General features: G+C 35.9%; 1 protein-coding gene across 1 annotated transcript; it reads left to right on the forward strand.

Annotated features, from left to right (window-relative positions):
• Positions 1-1,387: 1,387 nt before the first annotated feature.
• On the forward strand, positions 1,388-27,075 carry LOC148274398 (uncharacterized). The gene is made up of 15 exons (XM_088237180.1): positions 1,388-1,731; positions 3,737-3,874; positions 5,853-5,940; positions 7,449-7,558; positions 9,431-9,554; positions 10,245-10,372; positions 11,910-12,092; positions 14,916-15,059; positions 16,199-16,388; positions 16,882-17,059; positions 17,222-17,415; positions 19,410-19,585; positions 21,265-21,516; positions 23,759-23,845; positions 25,619-27,075. The coding sequence occupies exons 1-15, from the start codon at positions 1,606-1,608 to the stop codon at positions 25,730-25,732; spliced, it is 2,232 nt and encodes a 743-aa protein (XP_088093306.1). The 5' UTR covers positions 1,388-1,605; the 3' UTR covers positions 25,733-27,075.
• Positions 27,076-27,949: the final 874 nt, after the last annotated feature.

The raw sequence follows: 27,949 nt of genomic DNA on the forward strand, positions 1-27,949 counted from the left end.
TTCCATTTTGCCTGCTCAAAAAATGTTTTCCCTCTTTGTTACAACAAATTTAGAGGAATACAAATTAAAATAAAAATTCACGAATTTTTGTGCTTCATGATTTTCCATTATGATAAAAGACATATTTTGTCATTTAGAATACATATTAATTATTTAAGCAATAGTTTATTTAGCGCATTTGCCAACCATGCAACAGGTCTCGTTTCCGATTCCTGACATGGTTGTCATGAAATATCTGTTTAAAACAGCATTTTTGGAAATAGATGGAAAGATATCGAAAGGAGGGTGAGTGCCGGAAAAAGGGTGAACGGTGCACTGAAATCTACTTTGGCAAACAAATGTTTATTGCAGGAGGCTAAACTAACAGTTCACAATGGAGTTCTAGTGCCAACTCTAATGTATAGGAGCGAAGTATATGGAATTGAAAAAATGATTATGAAAGTAGGTTAAATGCTGTCGAAATGCGATCCCTCAGGCGAACGTGTGGTAAAACGATGTATGATAGGTGCACAAATGTCGAGATCCGTGAACTGTGTAAGGCTGAAATATGCATTATTGACAAAATCAAGAAAGAGGTGCTGCGTCGGTTTAGACATGTAGAGCGAATGGACAACGAAAGAACGGTTAAAAGGATCTACTATGTAACTATTGATGAAAGCAGAAAACGAGTAAAGCCGATAAATACATGGCACCATCAAGTTCATCAAATACTTAAAGATGGACATGTCAAAAATAGGAATAATCGGCGTGCGTGCATCAGAAGATGTATGAATGTAGAGGAAGCGAGGTCTGTATGCAAAGATAGAGTGATATGGCGTTTTATCCTCTTTGCCTATCCCTACGGGGAAACGGCGTGATGGTTTGTTTGTTTTGCTTGTAAATATTTCGTAGGGCCCTGGACTGTCACCTGTAGTGTAAAAGTGATCACCTTACTTTATATGCAATATGACAAAAAATAATCCATATACGCTGCGATTGGTGTACTGATGCAGTGCCCTATGCCTTATTAGGCGTGGAAACGGAATGACGAAAAAATGGTTGAATTTCAGGTAATCCTAAAAAACATCCCCATTAAGTCATTAAAATTTTCAGAGCAAAAAATATCATGAATATTCTTCTTCCCCACACTTTTTTTAAGTAAACTTGTGTTTCACTTTTGCTTATACTTCCGTATGCATGATATGTATGGATAAAACATAAGTATTTTGAATAAGAGGTGAAAGAAAAGTAGAATAGAAGCATATTATTTTGTAAACTTGTTTATGACTTTCATCCCCGGTATCCCCTACTAAAATCCTCGGTTCATTTGTTTTGTAGTCAGTGGGATTTGACAGAAATGCTTCTAGTCGTTCGTCACTATTTTTGCCCTTGTTTTGATGTTTTATGCATAGACAAAATTCGACTTTTCACTTTATTTTGTGAAATGCAAGATCGGATTATGTGGAAGATTTAGTTCCGTCTTTAATTGGAACATTTTTCTTCAAATTCTACAATTAATTTTATGTAGTTGTTTGAGTGAAAACTAAAAAAAGGATGTGAACTTTCGGTTTCAGGTTTACAATAGTTCACGTATGAAACAAGGACAGAGTATCTTTCCAGATCAAGATGGCTACTCCCGCAGATTTACAGCTCGACAAGATTTGTAGAGCCTGTTTGCTAGTTAAAAAGGACATGAGACCGCTCTTTAACGAATTAATTGCCGACATGCTCATGTCGTGCGCTTCGATTCAGGTAAATAATGCCTAATTTCGCGCCCTAAACTATCTTCAGCCCGGCCGGATGCGTATAGTGATGTCTCTTTCACTTACCTAGAGACGTCTTTGGAAAGATAGTGTATATTTTTTCTCAGTTCGTCTTCATTTATAATTTGCTAAAATTCTTGTATTTGTTTGATAAACGTCAAAAAATCGAGGGGAAATGTCAAAATAAATTTATAAACGCCTCAAGATTTGCTTTTAACGACATTGAGAAACAGTAATTGCGTAATTTGATAACGCAACAAAAAAAATTACAGCTTACGATACACAAAATATTTGATATGCCGATCTAAATTTGTCGCAACTGAGAGGGAAAACATTTTTGAGAAGGGATATGGAAGCCTAGGCATTTACAGGGATTATCACCCGTCATTGGTTGTATAAGGAGACGTATAAAAATTGGAAAATTGTTTTCAGGCATTGCCTGGTAGGTGATTTGGTTCAACCGGGTGAATCTCACCCACATGATAAAGGTTTCAGCTCCTTTACTTCACAAAAGTCGGCAGATGGAAGAGTCGAGGAAATGTGGATGTTTAAACGTGGGCAGAATGGTAATGTTACACGGTTTGTAAAGTGGCCACTCAATGCCAATGACGGGTCATAAGCCCTATAAATGCCATATTCCTTATCAACAATGTTTTCCCTCTCTGTTGCAACAAATTTAGATCAGAATAACTCCCTAGGAAGGAAATCAGCCGGTCTGCAAAAATTTGGACATTTTATTTTATTTTATTGAAATAAACGGCATTTAGTGCCTTTTACATATTAGTTGTATATACAATAAAATACATACATGCAAATTAAATGATAAGGAAAATAGTATTTAAAACAAATGAGTACTCAACACTTATTTACAAATTAAGGAGTCAAAAAAAGATGCACAGTTGAAAAATTATAAAAATATTTTTTTATAAATATTTGGTTAAAGAAATATTTTGAACCTGTAAAAAAAACTAATAAATCAACACATATTAATAAAAAAATTAAAACTAATTTGAACACTAAATGATTATTAAAAAAAATAAATTACATGTATTATTATTTAAAACTACCACTTACGTAATTTATTATATAAATAAAACACGAGTGATACTTTAATCCACAAATTTGGAATATCCAGTGACCGGTTTCATCGCTTTCGCGACATCTTCGAGACTGGTATCTTTATTAAAGAGTTAAATGTATTTATACAGAACAGAGGTAAGGATAGATAATTCAAAGTTATATGTAAGTAAATTAAATAAAGTTATTTTTATCTTAAGGATCATTATCAACAAATTTTCTTTGGGTTAACTAATGAATTGATATAATGCTATTTTAATGAGTTTTTCTAAACTCATTAAAAACTCTTTAATAAAGATACCAGTCTCGAAGATGTCGCGAAAGTGATGAAACCGGTCACTGGATACTCCAAATTTGTGGATTAAAGTATCACTCATGTTTTATTTATATAATAAATTACAATGAACTTCCATCAAGAATTTTCACTTACAAACTTACGTAACTAGTATAAATATACATATAAAGCATTTTATATACATATAAATATACATATAAGGCGTGGGTGCACGTTTCGCCGAGTCGTTAGCGATACCCAATGGTTTTTTCATGTTTTCAGCAGTTAGATTTGAAATATTATCATCTTTAAATTAAATTATGGTTAATTAAATCCATTCCCTATAAATATTCCATTTCTCCCCTTTTAAATCTATTATTGTAGTGACTACACAGCACCGTAACTCGCGGGTGTTTTTAGGACAGTAAGGGAAAGGTTAAACATACACAGAATGATGAATGTTACACGGTGTGTAAAGTGGTAAATGCCCAAACGTCCATATTCCTTCTCAAAAATGTTTTCCCTCTGTTGCAACAAATTAAGAACAAATAAAAGATTTAATTAGTTTGAAACATTGTTATTTCTTTTTTTCCTCGGCAAGCTTTGCACAATTTTCATGTTTTATTTTTCTCTTTTGGTACAGATCACCGAGGCCGACGGTCTGCCTTCCCAGCTGTGCCTCCAGTGCGTGCACCAAGTATCGCGCTGCTACGCCTTCAAGCAGCAGGTGGAGCGCTCCGACTCTCAGCTGCACTCCTTCCTCAGCCAAAACCCCGACAAGGTACCGAGCCAGATTTTCACGGCAGTTCTGATGCACGCTGAGTTTTAATGGATTAATTATTTATTAACGGACTTTAATTAAATGCCGTGTGCCGTTCGCACTCTTTTTGGACGTTTCCGCACAACTGCAAAAATTAGTCCGTGTTCTTTACTTTATTAACATTTAAAATAGTTCTCATTTATATTATAAATAGGCTTTTGTGGTAGAAAGTGCCCACTTCAAAGCGATTATAAACTCCAATAAATCCCAATTCAAGCAAAAAATGCTCGCTTGAACATGATTTTTAAAAGACCTTTGACAATTGCTAAGACGGTATGCTTAACGATCGTCTGTATTTATCTACCGAGCGACTACAAAGCAGACTCTATCTACATGTTGATACGTATTTTCACTAAGACAAGAATAAATTAAATGTTGATATTTATTTTCCGTGGTTGGGGTGGTGCGAGTGACACAGTTTTAAATAGTGTATTTGTTGCACAAAAATCCATAACTAAAATAATATTCAGAGTCCCAATAAAGACATCTACTGAAGAAATATTCCACAAATCACAACTTATGACACCAAAACAATTATACGCTAAAATAATACTCACTTACAGATTAAAAAACTACTCTTACGCAAATGAAAGACATAACTCCTACAATACACCACAAACAAATAGTATAATCACTAAATCCTCAACACAAAGACAACTTAAACAAATACAAACTAATACCACTTTCGGACAAAGGGATTTTGAGTATTATTAAATTAAAATATATAACCTACTTCCACTATCTATTAAAACAATTAGTAATGAGAAAATGTTTTAAAAGGCTATAAAAAAATGGATAGTGGAGCTAGGTAGAAGTAAAATGGATTGTCTCATTCGCCTAAACCAATATTAAATCAACCGCTCCACAAGTGTATAGCTTATGTTAGGTTTTTGTTATTTTCGTTGTGCGTTTTGTAATATAAATAATATAGATGTACATAAATACCTTGTTTTTAAAACTGTGAATATTTTGTTAATTATCTCTGTTTATTAAGTTAGTCTTCTTTGTTTATTCTCTAATGTAAAAACATTTCAAAAAAGTATATTGTTAAGTGTCCTCGGCACGGGCAACCCCAGTGAGGACACATTATTTTTATTATTATTTATAGTTTGTAAGAGAAAAATATGAATAAATAAAATAAAATAAATACTTGCAATATTTCTTTTGAAATGTTGCCATTGAACCTTAAGAGGGGAATGCAAATTATGCCGTCTCAGAGGCCACGTGGTCTTACGCATGCGCTGCAATTACACGGAGTTTTCAAACTTTACCACTAATGGCGCGGTACTAACTGTCAAAATTTTATCCCACCTCAATGAAATTTTAAAGATGACTTATTTCTCTTTTGTATTTTAAATAGGCCTTTAAAAAAAAAAGTGCCAGCCTCAAAACGATTAAAATTTTATATAAATCATAATTAAAGAAAAAAATTCTCGGTGGAACAACATTTTTGACACTTTTAATGCGTAGATAAACGTATCGAGGGGTTCTAGACCCGTCGGTATAAACCGATGTACTTACATCAAAACTTGATGGTGGGGGGATCGGTAGTGTATGTTAGTAGTCGGTCGGGAGACTTTTATCTCCAACTATGACATACTGAAGCTATGTCATTTCAGTGCATAGATCTGTGTATCGTGACGTACGCTTCCCCTTGTTTCATATCGATGTACCTACCCAAAACTTGAAGGTGGGGGTCGGTAGTGTATCTTCGCAATCGCTAGAGAGAATTTATCTTCAACTATACCGTCAAGGTGAAGGTATGACGCCTTTATCTTTCCATCATAATCGAGGCCCAGGTTACATTCCAGGGAAAATGAAATGCAGTGTAGAACCACATTTCATTCACACATGAAATTTCTTGGTTTAGTCTCCATATACTGCAACAAAGGCTCTATTTGCTTACCAACTTTAATAAAAATCCTTTTCCTGTTTCTAGTCTCTGGTCAAACTCGCTCCGGAGAATGAGATGGCCACCCAAGAAATGTCGGCGGATAATGATGTGCAGTTTAATTATATTGAAAATTGTAAGTTATTCATCATTTTGTACTGGACACACTCTATTATTTTAAACAAAAAGTATATTTTTTTTTAAAATAAAACAATTATAAAAACTGACCATTTTTCTGTTTAATGGTCTGATATTTGTTTGATTACTTTGCTCAGAGGGTTTTTAAAATAAATGTTGTAAATGTACATGGCCTTTGTTTTTAAAAATACATTTGGCTGATTTATAGAGCGCCTTTTTGTGAATAATCACCTCAAGGGTGCTTTACAATTGTATACGTAAACTTACATTCTAACTAAGCTAAAGTGACATATAAAAGTTTCGGATTTAAAATTGAGGGTATGATAAACTAAAGAAGTGAGATTTAAGTTGGGATTTGAACTGACTGGGACTGTCGATGATTCCTAAGTTTGAAGACAATTGGTTCCAAGCAGAGGGGCCGGCAACGGCAAAAGCACGATCTTGAATCACGAATCTATTTCGACAAGTTTTCATCTGCCTGAATCAATATGTGCGCGTGACTGTTGAAGTTTTTAAATGAAATATTCTAGTGTGCGTACTTACATAAACGAAATTTGTATGTTTACTTGGTTCGCCAACAGGCACTAAGACATTAATGTAGGCCGAATAATAAAAGAGGCAGTTGAAATACACAGACACCCAAATAACAAACCAAGTCGACGGGCTTAAATTAAACTCAACATGGTTCCCAGCACTAAATACTACAAAAACTAATAGAAATGTGCCTACTGTCGACTGCGACACGGTGCAAATTACTAGTACTTAAACACATACTTTTTTCTACAAAACACTCAGTTTACCCTGAAGATGGCTCCTGCAATGGTAGCCGAAACGTCGGAACAAATCCAACACACATGGTATCACCCAAAAAAGAAATATATTAATATTTCCTTAAGTCCACTCCTGTCTAGTTTTGAATGAATCCATCTCACATTACAAGATAAAAAAGAACTGATTTATTACTTCCATACACACCAAGTGATACGAGGATTATACGATATATCGTATAATAAAATAGGATAGAATTCATTAGTTAAGTATACCTAAAAAAAAAAAGCTTGTGTAGCTTTGAAACCGGTCGGTTGAAAAAATAAATAAGTGGTTAAAAACTTAGTGGAGATTAGTCGGTCTTGTGGTGTACTGGTTATTGCACTTAATAAATAAATAATTGTAAAACAATAAATATCAATCCACTGTATTGCATTTTATCATGCAGTGTAGATTTTTTCCGTAGTGTGAAATGGGCCAATCATGTGATATCACACAGTAGGCTCGTGGTTTGCACGTGCACAGCGGTCCAGTCTCCGTGAATGTACGGTAGTATGCATTGTTCAATTCATTTAAAAAAAATAATCATTTCATTTTTGCTGTGTAAAATGAGGTTCCAGTGTTTTATTTATGTTTTTATGGTTTATCCGAATATTTATATTTTGGTAGCCAAATATTTAGATTTTCAGAAAAACACTAAAATAATTTATTAATAAATTGTTCATTGCTAATTTACAGCAAATTCCCAAAATTCTCACGACTCATCCGGGTCGGGCCCGCAGCAACTGGAAGCCTTCTACATTACCACGTCCAATCACTCTGTGGACGGGAACACCTCTTCTGTTATGGTATTGACACTATACTTATTTGATAAATATTACATTAGGCAATGTTTTGAGTATGCCTAAATGTTTATTTGCCTAAATTCCAATCTAAATTTGAGAGGGAAAACATTTTTAAAAAGACAATATGGAAGTCAAGGTATTTACAAGGCTTATGACCTGTCATAGTCTGGTTTGAGTGGCCACTTTACACACTGTGTAATATTCACCATTCTGATTGACAACAGCTCTTTTTTCGCACTTTGTCAATTGGCTCCTCGTTGGGCGCCAATATATCTTATCTTACCTAAATTCATCTCATCTGGTCAGAATCTGAACCAAATCTCCCGCTCTCTCTCCAACTACCTTTCTTAAAAGATGATACGCTTGTGTCTAGATGAAAAGGGTGCCGAAAACACTGAAAATATTAAAAGTGTCAACACCGAGCGCTTTTCTTGTACTTTGTCGATTGGCTCCTCGTTGGGCGCCAATATGTCTTATCTTATATTTATTTATTTATTTATTCACACTCTTTATCAAAATACAATTCCATATTCACTTTGCCCAGCTAACAAGGGTACATACCCCGTTCCAAGCTAGGCAATTACATTTTAATATATTATAATACTTAACAAATTAATATAGAGCACAGACAAACAAAATATAAACTTATTCGGATACACATTTTGATTCATATACATACAGACATACACATATATACACACATGTATGTATAAATATACACATATATACACATGTAGATACACACACACGTACATACACCCATGCGCATACACATACATACATTCATAAAAATATAGACAATTTATTTATGCGAAACTTCATGGTTGTCATCTATAAATATATATTTTTTAAATTATTCTTTATTTTTTATATTTTATTTTTGACATCCAGTAAGGTTCTCCAATCCGTGGCATGCATCAACTTTTCTGACTCCCTACGACCAATGTCATGAAAGAGCGAGATCAACACCTTCCGTAACTTGACAACACTCCCGTCTTTCCACGATTCTGGCAAAAGGTTATGGACCTTTTTGCCTACGTTATAGTGTTGTCTCGATGCCAGAACAGTGTTGACCCCTTCACTTAGTATCAGAAATATAAATCTAAATTCATCTTATCTGGTCAGAATCTGAACCGAATCTGCCGCTGTCTCTCCAATAACCATTCTTGACAGATGACACGCCTGTGTCTAAATGAAAAGGGTGCCGAAAACACTGAAAATATTAAAAGTGTCAACACCGAGCGCTTTTTTCGCACTTTGTCGATTGGCTCCTCGTTGGGCGCCAATATGTCTTATCTTATATAAATCTAAATTCATCTTATCCGGTCAGAATCTGAACCGAATCTGCCGCTGTCTCTCCAATAACCATTCTTGACAGATGACACGCCTGTGTCTAAATGAAAAGGGTGGCAAAAACACTGAATATATCAATAGTGTCAACGCTAAGCACTTTTTTCGCACTTTGTCAATTGGCACCTCGTTGGGCGCCAATATGTCTTATCTTATATAAATCTAAATTCATCTTATCTGGTCAGAATCTGAACCGAATCTGCCGCTGTCTGTCCAATTACCATGCTTGACAGATGATCCAACTGTGTCTAAATGAAAAAGGTGGTGAAAACACTGAATGTATTGTCTAGTTTCAACGATATTTATTGTCGGTGGTCAACTGTGTTCTCAGTTTCAGTGCTGTAGAAAAGCGTTTATTTGATATATTTACTGTCAAATATATAATTATAGCCAAACTTTTCGTTAGGACACAAGTTACAATGCTGGTTTTTAAAATATAAATGTACATATTTTAATACGCTTGATAATAAATATCAATATGGTTTTGGTCATGGGAATTAACGGTTCAATATGAAATATTTTTAGGAGCAAAACGAACTGAAAACAGAGGACACATCGCGTAAACTGAGCGACAGATCTATGGACTCGGATAATAGTGTTCTAGTTAAGGAACAGCCTGTTAGTGACGGTGACGAGGATGATTTCCTTGGTGAGTAATTGCCCATTACATGTAGTGTATATTTGAAGCAAAAACGTATTAATTTCAATGCAGTTTACATCAATTGAATTTTCTTAATATATGCACATTCAATTGTTTTATTTATACATACAAATACATACAATACATAAAACAAAAAAATAATAACGTATCCCTAACTCTATGAGGCCAAGAGCCCTGTGTTGAGTTGGGATACAACATAATGGAAAGTGGAAGCATGCATATTGTTAAAGAATAACAAAAATAACCATTATTATATAAACATCTGGACAATACACTTAATAGTATATAAATCTGTGCAATGTCTCGCTGCAGTCTCCTGCAATGGTCTCTTCCCTTAGACAAAATCCAAACTGTACACTTTTCCTGAAAATGGCTTTCGTTTTTGAGAACTTAATATGTTCACCCAGGACATTGAACACTCTCGGGGCCACAAAAGAAAAATTTCTCTGAGTGAAAGTCAAACATGTTTTTTGTATTAAATAATTCAAATTACAGGAAAATCTCGTACGAGCATTCTGCTGGGATCTCCTCTTATAACCGCATGATCAAAAATAAATTGTATCAAGTCAATTCGCCTATCACAATTATTTATCTTAAGCTAAGTTGTGACAGAACAAAAAAAGTACAAAAATATGTTGTTTCTTGCTGCTTAGGTTAATTTATTGCATATTCCTCCAGAGCTGGCGACATTCCAAGCTTCCAACTCCATAACGCCGGGAAGGCACATCTGCAACTTGTGCCAGAGAGAGTTCAAACACGCCAAGATGCTCAAGTCGCACATGCGCCTGCACTCCAACTGGATCAAGGTAATTATTGTGAATATTCCTCCCAGAGCGGAGACATTCTGAGCCTCCGACTTCAGTTGATATAGAAACATTGTACGATGATGTTCAAATGTCTGAAAATCCTTATGTTTCATGACTTCACTGATTTTTATCAAGGATATAACAAGAATAAGGCATTAGACAAAGTAGATCATAAAATTCTCATATATAAATTACATGCCTTGGGAATAAGAGATCCATTACTCTCAAAATGTTCGGATAAATAACTATTTATCAACCGGTGTTTATGTTACATCGGGTGTACCTCAGGGTGCTCATTTGGGACCCCTGCTTTTCAATTTGTTTATTAATGATGTTGCTAAATCATTCTCTAACTCTCGCTTTTGGCTCTTCGCGGACGACAACGAAATTCTCAAAACAATTCAAACTTTACAAGACTGTTTTCTTCTTCAGACATTAACAACAATGGTGTTAAGTCGGTAAAATGCAAAATAATATCATTTCATAGAACAAAACAACCGATTTCCTTCGAGTACCTAATACAAAACTCCAAAATTGATGTAGTTAAGTCCATCAGAGATTTAGGAGTTGTTTTGGGCTATAAACTGACGTACAACGAGCATATAGATAAAACAGTAAATAAATCACTGAAATTACTTAGCTTCATTAACAGAATATCCTCTGATTTTACTAATGTCCGTACAATCAAAACTCTTTATTGCTCAACTGTTCGCCCTCTTCTTGAATATGCCTCAGTGGTCTGGTCTCCATTCTATGTCAATCGCATAAATCACATTGAATCAGTCCAACATTGCTTGCTTCGAAAAGTACCGTGGATGCTTGGACTAGAGGGAAGTAATTATTCTTTTGCTGATATAGAGTCAATGTTAAATATTTCTAGTCTACAAAAACATAGAACTAATATTGATTCCATATATATGTTCGGCATACTAAATGGTATAATCTATGTTCCATCATTACTGGGACAAGTCAAATTCAATATTCCGACTTGTAGGTTGAGAAACAATGAAGTACTGTTCATCTATCAGCATAGAACAAACTATGGCCTTAATTATCCAATGACCTGTCTTTGTCGTATTGTTGACTCGAGACAAGATATGGACTTTTTTGGTTTAAGTTTACAACGATTTAAACGAGCACTAAATAAATAGTCCAGATCTTGTCTCTTTTGTGAAGGCATATTTTTCAACAATTTTATTTTAAAAACTTCCATTTTGAATTTGAAAATAAAATGATTTTTTATGAATCCATTTCACAAATTTTATCGGCATTTTTTTTTATTATTTATTTTTTTTAAATAAAAAGAATATTTTCGTTCTTATGATTTACGCAAATATTTAATTTTGAGGGCCATTTTCAACGAGTTGTAAATAACTCACTATGAGAAAATGGAATCAAGTTGGGGTAGAGTGGGATTCGAACCACGGACCTTAGGTCCGTGAGTCCGAGACACTAGCCACGGGACCACAACCCGATTCACAGTGTGTATGTGATGTTTCGCTATTGGGTGTCAATAATGAAGATGTTTGTTCGCCAGGCCAACTGCAAGAAGCCCCCGACGTGCCCCGTGTGCCAGCGCTCCTTCAAGGGGCCCGGCATGCTCCGCCTGCACATGAAGACGCACGAGGAACGGCCGCAGCGGCAGCCCACCTGCACCATCTGCCACCGCGTGTTCAAGACCAAGACCATTCTGTACCGCCACCGGCAAACGCACTTCGAGGTCGGCACAATGTGAACTATTCACTATTATTATTGTTTTCATTTATTATCTTCTTATCTTATCTTCTTATCTTATCTTCTTCTTATTATCTTATTATCGGCCCACCCTACTGTACAAAAGCATGATAAACCATTTTGCCAGTGTTTGGATGGACATTATTACATTGGAATGAAAGATATTTGTTGACGAGACCTTTTGACCTGATGGCTGCTCTCAAACAAATTAGCCTATTTTTTAAGTTATCGAGACTACATGTTGAGGCCAGCTCTTGTGGCGGCTTATTCCAACCATCAACAAATCCCATTGTTCAGGAAGCGGTTCTACGGGCTCAGGTTGAATCTGGTTTTCTCCAGCCCGAGACTGTGGCCTCGGAGCCGAGCATCTTGTTTTAGTTTTAACATGGAATCCAAACAATACAATAATAATGTGGCTGGATAACAATCTCTTAACTTTAAGTATTGACAAAACAAAATTCATGACATTTAGTAAAACCGCAGTGGGACAGCCTATACAAAACCTTCAAACAAAAATATGCTCTGAAATACTTAAATCGGTACACCATATAAAATATTTGGGAATAATTATTGAAAAATATTTTAAATGGACAGAACACATCTTTATATATATAATTCCTCTGTACGTGTGATGTCACCGTACTTCTCCTAAACGGCTAAACCAATTTACGTGCGGTTTTCAGAGAAATATAGATCTTTGCGCTGTGCGTGTTCGTAGATATTAAAATCTTCAATCGAATATGTAAAAAAGAAGTTAGGAGCATATCACGTGGGTGAGATTCATAAAGGTTTCAGCTCGTTTACTTCACAAAAGTCAACAGATGGAAGAGTTGAGGAAATGTGGATGTTCAAACATGGGCAGAATGGTGAATGTTACACAGTGTGTAAAGTGGCCACTTAAACCAGCCAATGACAGGTCATAAGCCCTGTAAATGCCTAGACTTCCATATTCCCTTTTCAAAAATGATTTCCCTCTGTGTTGAAATAAATTCAATTAAATAGATTTGTAATAAAATAGTTACTGGATTTAGGTAGAGAAAAATTAGAAAACGTACTAAAAAACATTCTAAAATAATAAATGGTATATATATATTGTATACAAGGACTGGATTCAACTCCCTGGGGAGCTGTTTATATTAACATATTACAACAGAGATGAAGAACATTTAAGAGAAGGTAATATAGAAGTCCAGGCATCTACAGGGCTTATGACCTGTCAATGGCTGGTTTAAGTGGCCACTTTACACACTGTAACATTCACCATTCTGCCTATATTTGAACATCTACATTCCTTCAATTCTTTCATCTGTTGATGTTTGTGAAGTTAAAGAGCTGAAACCTTTATTTATGCGGGTGAGATTCATCTAATTGAATTATTTCACCTACATACTAGGCAATGCCTGAAAATATAGGTAACGCATAAATAAAGGTTTCAGCTCTTTAACTTCACAAACATCAACAGATGAAAGAATTGAAGGAATGTAGATGTTCAAATATAGGCAGAATGGTGAATGTTACACAGTGTGTAAAGTGGCCACTTAAACCAGCCATTCACAGGTCATAAGCCCTGTAGATGTCTGGACCTCTATATTATCTTCTCTTAAATGTTCTTCATCTCTGTTGTAATATGTTAATATATTGTATAACTTTATAATAAATGAACTAGTAGGTAGTCATGTTATTGTTTATTTTGCATAGAAATGTCTGCCTTAAAACAGGTTGTACCTAGTTAGGCAGACTAGACCCTTATCCAGAGAAATCTATTACCTAAGTGTGTATGTAGTAGATAAAGACATTGTAATTTTTTGTTCATAAACCATTATTATTATTAAATTTGGACAGCTGTAGGGGCTGTGGAGTATTTCATGCCGTTCCTACAGCATTTTATTTTATTTTATTTGGGAAATCAACAGTTCTACATACATATTTATAGTAAACAAACAGATATAGTGTATAAACTCAGAACTAATAACAGATTTCCACATAGTATACAAAGTTAGTAAAGAAAATATATTACATATCAAATAAATACATACAATTTATACATATAAAAATGTTATTTTCATGTACTCAATAATAAATAATTTTTTATATTTATTTTAAGAACATTAAGTTACTGTAAATTGGGCGGGATTAGGACAAGAATGCTTGAAGAGAGGATAAGGAGGGGAAGGGAGATGTACATATTTATTATTATAATGTCTTTTTTTAAATTTTTTTATTTTTATATGGGAGTTGCTTTATTATTGACCTTGCTTATAATATACAAGTTTTATATTTCAAAAAGTGGATTTTTCTGCAATTAAATATCTTAAAATTGATCTAAACTATTGGGATCAGGAGGGATATATTAATGTGGGCTAATCAGGAACTTCTCAGCATTTGCTCACGTGGAGAGGAAACCACTTAAAACTCTTCAGGAGAAGCCGGCCTGTTGGCAGCAGTCAACAGGCCTGCCGTTCCACTAGAGGAGTGTTCGGCATTTTGTTCCCTACTTTGGTTTATTTTACCAATTTCCCGCACTATATTGATCATGTATGATACTACCTCTCGGGTGAGTTCTTTATTACCTATCACCGATGGGATGTCGCATAGATCTTCACCCAGGCCTCTGCATCGCGCCTCCAGCTGTTGTCTTTGAAATTATTATAATGTCTAATAAGTTACATAATGCATTTTTAGTGTAAATTTTAAATCTGACCCAGTGTTGTTTGTGTAATCTATATTTTTAAATTTTGAATTGTACACTGAAAAAGTCCTACGAAAAAAAGCATTTGTGAGTGTTTCAACAGTGTTCTTTCTCTTGCAGCAAAAAACCCACCCGTGTACGATATGCGAGAAGAGCTTCATCAGTAATTACGCTCTGCAGGCGCACCTGGCCCGGCACCGGGGAGAGAAACCTCACGCCTGCAACGAGTGCGGGAAGACTTTCTACAATACCACAGACCTCAAGGTAGACACGTTCCTCCTTGTATACGAAATTACACCATCATTCCATAAGCCGCTTTCGTGGCCCCCGCCTACAGCCTGTAAATGTATGAGGGATATATAAAAATGTTATTAACAATATTTTGAGTTTTGCCAAATTTTTGTAGACAAGGACTGGATTCAACTCTCCGGGAGCTGTTAATATTAACACATTACAACTGAGATAAAGAACATTTTAGAGAAGATAATATAGAAGTCTAGCCATTATCTAAATCTACAGGGCTTATGACCCGTCGTTTGCTCACTGTCACGTCATTTTACACACTGTATCATTCACCATTCTGCCCATATTTAAACATCTATATTCCTTCAATCCTTTCATCTGTCAAATTCAAAATATTGTTGATAAATCTACCTGGTCCATGAAGAAGTATAGAAATTGTAAAAATAAAATTTTCAGGCGTTGTCTAGTATGTAGGTGAAATAATTCAATTGGATTAATCTCACCCGCATAAATAAAGGTTTCAGCTCTTTAACTTCACAAATGTCAACAGATGGAGCCCTGTAGATGCCTAGACTTTACCTTCTCTTAAATGTTCTTCATCTCTGTTGTAATATGTAACTAAAAATATTATTATTAAAATTAGAAATTGAACTGGTTCAAAATGAGAACACTGTGTAATGCCATTAGAATCAATAAAAAACCAAAATCATCAATTTTGCTTGAAACATTCTGATATGAATATGTCCACCACACTGACGTTTATAACATCTTCGATGGTACTACAGCCCAAATTAACGACTCTTTGCCTCCTTCACCTTTTGCCTCCATCTCTGCTCGTCCTCAGACTTCGTCTTCCAATTTGCAACACGTAGAAGCTGTGCTGCATCTTTTTTTATGTCTTCCACCCACCTCAGCCTAGGTCATCCAATCTTTCTTCTATCCCAGTCGTGATTTTCTTGGGTACATTTGGCATTCTCTTTGTACATGTCCAGCTCATCTCAACCTGAGCAGTTTGGTGTGTTGAGATACTAAAGGCTGTACAATTCATCGTTTTTCACTGGACCACAGGTTCGGTGGAAAACTCCCCTTTCCAGTATATCCAGTTCTTTGGCGGACTTCACTGTCAGGACGTTTACAACATAAATGAATGAATATTACAGGTTCACATCAGACTGCACACGGGGGAGAAGCCCTTGACATGCGGAGAGTGCAGCAAGACGTTCCGTCGCCACTCCACCCTGTGTCAGCACATCAAGAAGCACCGGGGTATCCGGGACCACGTGTGTTCGGTGTGTGAGAAGGCCTTCTTCGAGGTCTCCAAGCTCACTGCTCACATGAGAGTCCATACGGGTAACCACACCACGTTACATGATAACTCAATATCCCTATGCAACATCTTGATTTATTAATTTTATTCAAAAAGGACTATTTTTATTCTTACAATTTACTGAAATATTTTATCTCTGGGACCATTTTTTTAGTCATATATAGCCATGCTTGAAAATGGGAAAAATTTTGTGGTAGGGCAGGATTTGAACCTCAGACCTCCTGCTCCGGAGACTGCGATTTTACCCACGGGACCACAACCTTTCTCGATTTCTCTGTTTATCAATCATCGTCATAAGATATACCTCTATTAACATCTGATGGTCCATAGATCGAGGTAAGGTGATTGATCAGTCAAACGCTTAAGTTCCTAAGAGTCAGTCTATGATCATCATTTCCTTTCCGCACCTAATGGTGCATAGGGCACTGCATCGGTACACTAATTGCAGCGTATCTTGATCAATTTTCTGTGCCGTTTATAAAGCCCTTTTGGTAATGGTCGTGACTTTGTTTGAAGGTGAGAAGCCGTACGAGTGCTCGTACTGCACGCGCTGCTTCGCCCAGCAGTCTGCCCTCATCTACCACCAGCGCACGCACACGGGGGAGAAGCCGTACCCCTGTAAGCTGTGCGATGCGCGCTTCACCACCTCCTCCGCCAGAAACAACCACATGGTCACGCACACCGGCATCAAGAAGTGAGTCCGTCGCACTAGTTCTAGTCTAGCGAATGGCGTGGCCGGTAGATGCCCACGTGTAGATACCGAGGGATGATGCCGAAATCAGTCTCGTGTAGAATAGTGCGCAGCGTCCGCTCGCTCGCCTCGATCCCCCTGCTGAGTATAGTGGTCCGTTTGCAGGTTCCCGTGCACCATCTGCTCCAAGGGCTGCACCAACCGCACGGAGCTGAGGATCCACATGACCAAGCACACGGGGGAGAAGCTGTTCCCGTGCAACGAGTGCAACCAGCGCTTCTCCACCGCCTCCTACCTCGCGGTGCACCGGCGCCACCACAGCGGCGAGAAGAAATACGTCTGCCTCACTTGCGGAAAAGGTAAAAAACAAAACGTCATATTGCGTCCATAGACGCATACAAACCTCGGAGTAATAATGCGCCAAGCTATAGAGAAGCCCTATCCCAACGCCGGCAAACACCTCCAGACAAATAGTGTAGTATTCACATATTATTCATGTAGTACCTAACCAAATAAATAACTATAGTGCTTAAAATTTAGCTTGATTAAAATAACAGCTGACAAACTAATGTCAATAGTGATGGGAAATTACTGATCAATGATCATGTACCGATCAAATCGATTTTATCAGTTTTTTCATGCAAACATGAAACTCTGTTTCCGTAAATTGATATAAAAATACAAAAATGAGCCTATTATAGTGTGTTGAATACAATTATTAACAAAAAATAAGACATTTGTACTTTTTTTGTGAACATTATTTATTTATTTATTTAGTTCTATGTAACATAGTCTAATATATATTTACAAAACAATATTTACATCTATACTTATTCTAACATTATTTATCACTATTATACACTTAGTATCCTAATTTATAATATTAACTGTTTCATATGTACATTTTCATTAATTATATTCACTATTTACACTATATACTACCTAATATTTTTCACATATATACTTTTTACATTTAATTTTAAATATATTTACATTATTTCATTTTTTATGCTTTCTGGCATTTCTTCAATAGTTTTATTCCCTTGTACATGCGGCAGTTCTGGGACATTGCTTTTGATTTATTTTCCAGTCTTATATTTTGAGATCCTCTTGTTGCATAGTTTCTATGAAAGATCTCATTATTTTTTAGTTTATTTTGAAAATATCTCGGAACTATTCCTTTAATAATTTTGTTTATTTCATTGGCAACATTGAATTTGATTCTTTGATCAATTGTTATCAAACGAATGATTTTTTTATTCGATCAAAATACATTGATCAATTTGTCCCATCTCTAACGTTTTTGCAAAATGATGTAACCCTGTAAAAACTTGACTAAAATTGAGACCTTAAAAATTGTGCACAAAATAACACTGGGAAACATACAAGACGACGACATAATATTAGTCAAAAATGCTGACATACACAAATATAACACCAGACAACAACAACACTATCATATTGAAAAAGCAAAGACAAACACAGGACAGTCAAAAATACTACATAATGGACTTAAACACTACAACGACCTACCTTACTACTTGAAAACTTTTACTGGAGACAAATTTAAAATCAATCTGAAAAAGCACATGATGACTGAACTAACTAGACTAGACGAGACATAAAATGACTAGACAATATTAAATTTCTAATGTAACCCTAACGGGTTTTTTAAAATTGTAAATAAATAAAAAAAAATTTTTTTTTTTAAAATGTCGTTAATAATTAGGTTTATTTTAGTTTTAAAGCTGATTTTATATATGTACGTTGATTTATATGTCAAGCATTGTATTAAAAAAATAAATTAATATACCAAATACGAATGATTTTTCGTGTGTCAATATAAATCACACCTTAGACGTTACTACAAAGTTATGTCGTCAGTTTTTCTGACAACTGTCATTCTAACCATGCTATATTTTAAGGACTATAATTGATTTATTTATTTATTTATTTATTTATTTATTTATTTATTAACGGACATTGTCCATGTATACAATTTAAAAGGTTTAAATATTACAATAAAATAATAGTTTAAAACATTTTTAAAAAAAAGAAAGAAGCATTGACAAACATAAGGGACATCGAGACAAGATCTGGACTATTTATTTAGTGCTCGTTTAAATCGTTGTAAACTTAAACCAAAAAAGTCCAGATCTTGTCTTGAGTTAACAATACGACAAAGGCGGGTCATTGGAGAATTTAGGCCATAGTTTGTTCTATGCTGATCGATGAACAGTACTTCATTGTTTCTCAATCTACGAGTCGGAATATTGAATTTCACTTGTCCCAGTAATGATGGAACTGGGCTGGAATGATTTCCGCAGTTAGTTACAGAGTGCGACTGTTGCAGGTTACGTGGAGTCGGGTTCGTACAAGAAGCACCTGCGCACGCACACCAAGTCGGAGGTGGAGGCGGCCGAGGTGGCGGAGGCGGCGCGCGTCCCCGGGAAGGGCTACGCCTGTCCGCTGTGCCCCAAGGCCTACACGCAGGGGCAGAACCTCAAGAAGCACATGGCCTCGCACACCGTGAGTACTGGCAGAGGAATTAAATTTATTTTATTTCATTAATGTTAGTAAATATTAGTATTTAATCACTTACCGACTTTTTATGTATACCGGTTTCGAGACGTACCCGTCTCTTCGTCAGGACACTCACTACACCAACATGCAAATACTAAAATACACCATCACCTTTACCGTCACCGTAGTATACACAGTATTTACAAAAAATACATAAATTACACGCAGAGCTAAACGGGGATGCAAACTCTACCATGTCTGAACACGCATTCAAATTAGGTTAATAATATTTAGTGATATGTCGTAGAATTTGTGGGGGAGGGGTTTAGAAGGGGAGGGGCTAAGTGCGTTACACCATTGGTTAATTTTTAAATCAAAAAGTGGGCTATATTGAAAAGTTATTTGTTATAATTAAAATGATTGCCCACAAAGTTAATGCTTTGAAATATAAAATAATAGTTTCAGCTCTTTAACTTCACAAAACAAAGAATCGAAGGAATATAGATGTTTAAATATGGGCAGAATGGTGAATGTTACACAGTGTGTAAAGTGGCCGCTTAAACCAGCCAATGACAGGTCATAACCCCTATAGATGCCTAGACTTCTATATTACCTTCTTTTTTTTATTTAAACTAAAAAATGATGTGGTTATCATAGTACGTACGAGGGCGGATTGGAAATGAAACTAACCCTAAAGGAAGACACTTGAACAAAAAGTTCAATTACGCTGCACCTGCTTTGAATTTAGGTTAAGACAATAAAAAATAAAAAAACAAAACAAACCATCACGCCGTTTCCCCGTAAGGGTAGGCAGAGAGGATAGAACGCCACAACACTCTATCTTTGCATACAGATCTCGCTTCCTCTACACTCATACATCTTCTCATGCACGCGCGCTGATTATTCCGACTTTTGACATGTCCATCTTTAAGTATTTGTTGGATTTGGTCATGCCATGTCTTTCTCGGTCTTCCTCTATTTCTGCATCCATCAACATTCGCATTGTAAATATTCTTAGCCGTTCTCTCGCTGTCCATTCGCTCTACATGTCCAAACCAGCGCAGCGCTCCTTCCTTGATTTTGTCGATAATGCTTGTCTCAGCCTTACATAATGTAGGGATCTCAACATTTGTGCATCTATCGTACAAAGTTTTACCACACATTCGCCTGAGAGATCGCATTTCGACAGCATTCAGCCTACTTTCATCCCTGTTTTTCCAAGTCCATACTTCGCTCCCATACATCAGGGATGGGACCAGGACTCCGTTGTGAACTGCCAATTTTGTCTCTTGTGACAAGCATTTATTTGCCAAGGTCGATTTAAGTGCACCGTTCACTCTGTTCCCGGCACTCACCCTCCTTTCAATATCTTTCTCAGTCATTCCATCCCTAATGAACATATTTCCCAGATACACATTTATCCTTTATTAGTTTTTTACCTGTTTTTATTCTTCATTCGCGTGGCACACTTGGTGGCGCGCGGACCGCAGCACATTACGACGTAATTTTGGCTTTTTTGACACATCAAATGAATTCCAAAAAATTTTAAACGTAAAACTGAGTGAAAGTGAGTGAATTGGGTGGAATATTTGTACGAGAATGCATGAAGAAAAATGGGTCCTGAACATTTCGGTGTAAAAAGCCGGAAATAACAAAGTGTTTCATACAATATCGTGTTATTCCAGAATAATGTTTCCAACGTCCAAGTACAGCAAAACCAGTCCCAGCAGCAGCAACAACAGCAACAGCAGCAGGCGCAAGTACAGCAGCAGCAGCAGCAGCAGCAGCAGCAGCAGCAACAGCAGGCCCTCCAGCAGCAGCAGCAGCACCAGCTACAGCAGCAGCTGGTGCAGCAGCAGCCGCAGCAGCAGCTGCAAGTGCAGACCATACAGATACATCCGCAGCATGTCGGGGGACACCAACCCATACAGATACACGTGAGTATAAGCGCGTCGTTTGTGGGGCACTGCGTACGCTTCTACAATAGAATACCCGACAATGTCCTGATTATGACGGACAATAAATTCAAAATTCGTGCTTCTAAAAAAGGCCTATTGTGGACTAAACGAGTACATGGAACTGACAATATTATTTTGTTTGTCTTAGTTTATTGGATTATTTTTGGAATGTGCAGTTATTTATTGAAACCTGACTTATATCTTTATTCGTGTTGATTTGTTTATTCATTTATATATTGACTTTCAAATTATACCTACATTGAAGAAAAATTCAATAATAATTTACAAATTGGTCATTCTTGATCAGATTTGGCACAAGTCATTTATTTATTTATATACGGCCATTGTCCATTTATACAATTTACAGGGTTTAAATATTACAATACAAGATAGTGAAAAACATCTTTAAAAAGAGAAAAGAAGCATTGACAAACATAAGGGACATCGAGACAAGATCTGGGCTATTTATTTAGTGCTCGTTTAAATCCTTGTAAACTTAAACCAAAAAAGTCCAGATCTTGTCTTGGGTTAACAAAACTTTACATCTAAAAATAATATTTTAAAAAGGGGAAAATTACAGGCTGTCTAAAAGTAACCAACAATATTTTGAGTTTGTCCAAATTATAATATTGATATAAATATAAATATAAATATTGTTATAAATATTGTTATATAAATATTATATAAATATTGTTGATAAATTGCCTGGTCCATGAAGAAGTATAGAAATTGAAAAAATAATATTTTCAGGCGTTGCCTAGTATGTAGGTGAAATAATTCAATTAGATGAATTTCACCCGCATAGATAAAGGTTTCAGCTCTTTAACTTCACAAACATCAACAGATGAAATAATTGAAGGAATATAGATGTTCAAATATAGGCAGAATGGTGAATGTTACACAGTGTGTAAAGTGGCCACTTAAACCAGCCATTGACAGGTCATAAGCCCTGTAGATGCCTAGACTTCTATATTACCTTCTCTTAAATTTTCTTCATCTCTGTTGTAATATGTCTAAAAGTAGTTTATGCAGAATATAAATATTGTTCTGATATTCTCGTATTGTCCATGTTTACCAGTTTTAGTTCTTCGTCTACAATGACATCAGTGGCTTATTTAGGCATACATTTGAAGGATTCTAGTTGAAAGAGTTCAGTTATATTTAATTTCTTAGTTTGTTTGAAGAGTTCTTTGGTTTCTGTTCGATAATGGAGGTCATATACTAACTTTAATATTTTATTTCGCTTTCTTTGTAGTCTGTTCATGTAATTTTTATTTCCTGTTCCCCATAGTAGTTGCACATGACATATTTTAGTTTTTACATAGGCTTCATACATTAAAATGTAATAAATGTTTTTAAATTATTTTTTTTTATCAAAAGAAATATTTGCGTTCTTGTGATTTACCCAAATATTTCAATTTTGGAGCCATTTTCAACGAGTTATAAATAACTCACTATTAGAAAATGGGAACCGAGTTATGGTAGAGCGGGGTGCGAACCTTGGACCTCTGATCCGTGAGTCCGCGACACTAGCTACGGAACCACAACCCAGTTCATAAAAATGATCGCGCCCCTTGCCTGTTGGCAGATGAACGCTCGAAATGGTCTAGTTCGCGGAACGCGTTATCTTTATCCACTTTGCCACCGAACCCCAATACAATGAATGCAATTACCCACCTTGTACCGGGGTTCTGGCACCGTATAGTCTGGAACTCCTCTAGCGGCAGTCAGGATCAGATCAGATCCTGTGGTCAAGAGGGAGGGGCACTTGACATGGTTTCTAGAATATTATATGCGATTACACGACACAGTGGATAAGTGAATTATGGATCGCAAAAATAACTTATTTGCGATCACGGTGAAAATACCAAGGCACATGCGTGTTAAATGTTAGTCTATTTTCAGCCGTCCAGTTTCCTATTTTCTCAATGCATCTATTAATTAAATAAACAAGCACACTCTTCTCGCCTGGTTTACAACAAAAACAGTGAGATCACAATCCACACATTCTTTGATAATGTTCTCTATATCTTTAGTGCATAGGAAATAGAGGAGTGGTCCGAGCGCTGAGCCTTGAGGGACCCCAGTAGACTCTTAAATGTTGAGTCAGCTTTTACCCTAGAACACAACCGCATATTCTCCTTCATGAAGATATGAACTGTTGTCGGAATGCAGGCGCTCTAGATGACTTATAATATGACTAATAGAAATGTTTGTCCAGGCTGTGGGAGTGCACCAGGTCCAGCAGCAGCAAGTTCACGTTGCGGCCTCCACTTGCCAACCCGTACAGATACCAAACATTGTCCAGGTACGCATCGTTAGCGATAGATGTGACGTGGAAGATCTGTGAATGTGAATGTATTGACATAAGTTGTGTCGATTTTTTTCAAAATTAAAAAATGAGTGCCAAAAGTAAAACAAAATGGTTCACCATCAAGAAAGAAAAGTTTCCGCTCTACAAGATATTTTTATTTTATTTATTTAACTTTTTATACATAATGTTATTTGTACATTGGCGGGCTTATTGCCAAATGGCAATTTCTTCCAACCAACCAATAAAACAATAGTTTTATTTTCATAATTCAAGTTACAGAACATATTCAATAGAAAATAAAGATTAAAAAGCTAAAGATATATTAAAATAGAAATAAATTGTTTATAAATTACCTTAAATCAAAACTATTACTCAATGGGAAAAAGGAAAAAAGAGGAAAGGAGGAGATTAAGAAAGAGAAAGGAGATGTTTCTTCAGACGTGATTTAAACAGAGATAATGTAGTAACATCTTTGATGGTGGATGGGAGATGATTCCACAGTCGAGCCGCATGGACACTATATGAGTTAGAGAAGAAAGAGGAATTGTGGATGGGTATTAAGAGAGTGCCTTGAAAATTAGAACGAAGAGGTAAACCATGAACTGATAAGCGTTGAAATTTTTCACGCAGGTATATAGGAGCGTTAGGACTATGAAGTACATTGAACAGAAGTGAGAGGGGGTGATAGTCTCTCCGCTGTCTAATTTTGAGCCATTTCAGTTGCCTACGATAATCAGAAATGTGGTCATATTTCCTAAGACCAAAATTATATTATATATTAGATATTGTGTTTGCTTTTAGGTTATGCATAATATTTTATTTGATCACAAGCCTTCAAAATTGCATGTCAAGTAGACGAAAGTGAGCATTTTCGAAATCTACTTCTGTTTGCGTTCAATTGAGGGAATAAAGGAATAATTTTCCATCCAAACCGCTAGACTTTGGAATGAGCTACCCCTTCATATAAGAAACGCTCCTTCTCTAGCCACCATCATCATCAAGAAACGCCTGAAACATTATTAGAAAAACAGGGGTGAAAGTAGACTGAATGCTGTCAAAATGGGTCTCTCAGGCGAATGTGCGGTAAAACTATGTACGATAGATGCACAAATATTAAGATCCGTACATTATGTAAGGCTGAGATAAGCATTATCGACAAAATCAAGAAAGGAGCTCTGCGCTGGTTTGGACATGTAGAGTGAATGGACAGCGAAAGAACGGCTAAAAATATTTACAATGCGAATGTTGATGGATGCAGAAATAGAGAAAGACACTGCATGACCAAATCCAACAAATACTTGAAGATTGACATGTTAAAAGCCGGAATAATCGGCACGCATGCATAAGAAGATGTATAAATGTAGAGGAAGCGAGATCTGTATGCAAAGATAGATTGATGTGGCGTTCTATCCTCTCTGCCTTACGGGAAACGGCGTGATTGTTTTTGTTTGTTTGTTTGTTGAACATTATTGGAGCTTAAGCGTAACTCAAAACACTTAATCAGGTTAAATGGACCAAAAAGCATTCATTTTTCTCCGTTTTTTAAAACAGTTTTACCTATCATTTGACGTTTGTGTGTTTTGTTGACGATCTGTGTGGCCATTATAGGAAGCAAAGTGTCGTCTTAAGATCCCTAAATTAACCACTCTCTGGAAGATTCAGAATTCTGAGGTTTCAAGGGCCACATTTTTAGCACCCGCTGTGAAATTGCGACTTGCGAAACGACGCCTTCTTCAGCAAAATGATTGTTTCTCTCGTGTCTCCCAGGTCCAGCCGGCTCACGTCGCCGTGGGCGGGCTGCAGCACCACGAGCTGTCCGTGGGCAACATCGCGCACCGCATCATCCTGCAGCCGCCGCAGCCCATGTTCCTCCACCACTAGTCGCGCTCCCCGCACGCGCTCCCGCACTTCGAGGACACACCCTGCTAGTTTCATATTCACACAATGTCACGAGCCTACGTAGAATATGAGTTTTTACACATTTATCTTATTTACACTGAAATATTTAGGTCCCATTTTCTTCCAGACATTCTCATTCGTTTTTTAAAACTCATTAAATCTGTCAAGACATTATTATTATGGATAACTTATAACTTATATAGCGCCATTTTCGTAACAAAATACCTCAAGGGCGCTTTACATAGTGATTCTTTTAAATTTGTAATTCAATTAAAATAATTTATTTTGTTGTCACATGCTACGGATTTATTCAAATGATTTAGAGAACAAGTGGGTTTTAAAATTTTTTCCGAAACATCACTTCACTTTCACAGCCTCGCACCTCTGCTGGGAGGGCATTCCATGCCATAGGGCCTGCGACCGCAAATGCGCGTTCACTAAATTTAGTGCGCTGTTTGCGTAGAGGTATTATAACTTTTCCTCTCGCCGTAGACGCAGCTGATCTAAGCGTTAGACGCCTGTCAGCTAGTTCATCTGGAATGCATAGCTCTCTTAAATATTCCGGAGCAGAACTCTGCAGTGACTTATACATAAGCCAACAGAGTTTGTATTCGACCCTCTGTGGAAAACGTAGCCAGTGTAATTCCCGAAGTAGTGGAGTGATATGACTGAACTTAGAGATTCCGAAAATAAGTATCGCTGCGGCATTCAATACAAATTGTAGGCGAGTCATTTTGTTCATTGGTAGACTTGCATAGATAGAAGACATTGAGTCGCGCGCCGCCGCGTAAATGGAAAGTAAAATCGAGGCAAATAATAAAATGTGTAAATTATTGTCTCAAACTAAATTCAAAGTAGGTGCAGTGTAATTGACCATTTTGTTCAAGTGTCTAATTTTGACATTCTACTAAATTGTGACATGCGGTTGACGCATGTTTAGGAAGAATAAAGTCTTTACATCAATAAATTACGACGCAGAATGTTTAAAAATTTGGCAATTGAAATATTATTTGAAGTTGTAAACATAATGTGAAAAGAAAATAGTACAAACAGCTATCATAAAAATGTGAAACAGTTTTGCCGCGATGTAAATGACAGTTAAAATTTTGTGGTGCCATACTAAAAAAAGTGATACCATATAAATAAAATTTCCCAATATTTAAGGAAAAAATCATTGTATGCATTTTATGGAAATTCAAATTTTTATTTTTGTGTTTTTAAGGTTGAGTACCTACATACAATTATTAAAACATGTTTTTTTTTAATTCAATAAAAAATAACACATTGTATTATTGCTTGAAAAATACAAAATGTTTTTAACTAAATCATTGGTAAATATGAATTATCCCCAATTATGGCAGTTCTTACAATTTTTCCGCAGTATATTTAGTCTAGTCTAGTACAATAATTATATTTTTTTGTAATTTCATTTTTTCCATACATTTTTAATTTCCTCACTTTAGAGTTTTCCTCAGTTTTTACACTTTTTTGTTGCTCCCTTGAAAAACGTAAAACAGGGGTTTTACTGTATTTATGATAACTTTAGAACGACGCGCGACGAATCCAATAATTTTCACGCAAACTAACGTAATGTCAAAATGTTGTTCTGTTTTGTTCCAAATCCAAATCTTCGATCTTGATGCAAGGTAGGTACCATAAGGATGCGTCAAGGGAAGGAACACGCCCTGTGAAGAACATATAAAATATAATTAATTATAGTTTTTATCTAGTTTTACGTTGTTAAATATTGTAATTTTAATTATTTATTCATTGAAAAGAAATTCAAAATCATTTATCAATTGAATATCGATTAACTAAAACGTAAAAAGCTGACATTTCTTTTTACATATTATATTTATTTGTAAAACCATGTTTTTCAAACCTTAAAATATGCATTTCTGTTAGAGGTTAAAGATCCAAATTTCAACAAATTAATTTGTTTTTTTTTAAAATTTTTTTTGCAACAGAGAGAATTATTGAGAAGGGAATATGGAAGTCTAGGCATTTACAGGGCTTATGACCTGTCATTGGCTGGTTTAAGTGGCCACTTTACACACTGTAGCATTCACCATTCTGCCCATGTTTAAACATCCACACTTCCTCAACTCTTCACTCTGCAATAAATTTAAACACGAAGGGAGGAAATCCAGCCAGTCTGCAAGTATTTGGACATACTCAAACATTGTTAAATTAATTTGT

Source organism: Micrasema longulum, unplaced genomic scaffold (genome assembly GCF_059751315.1).
Source record: "Micrasema longulum isolate JH-2025_06_02 unplaced genomic scaffold, ASM5975131v1 h1tg001665l, whole genome shotgun sequence".
Taxonomy (NCBI): Eukaryota; Metazoa; Arthropoda; class Insecta; order Trichoptera; family Brachycentridae; genus Micrasema; species Micrasema longulum.

Coding starts and splice junctions, on each gene's coding strand:
- LOC148274398 (XM_088237180.1), top strand. CDS start 1,606: ATGGCTACTCCCGCAGATTTACAGCTCGACAAGATTTGTAGAGCCTGT. Junction 19,586..21,264: donor AGCACATGGCCTCGCACACC/GTGAGTACTGGC, acceptor GTGTTATTCCAG/AATAATGTTTCCAACGTCCA. Junction 23,846..25,618: donor AGATACCAAACATTGTCCAG/GTACGCATCGTT, acceptor CGTGTCTCCCAG/GTCCAGCCGGCTCACGTCGC.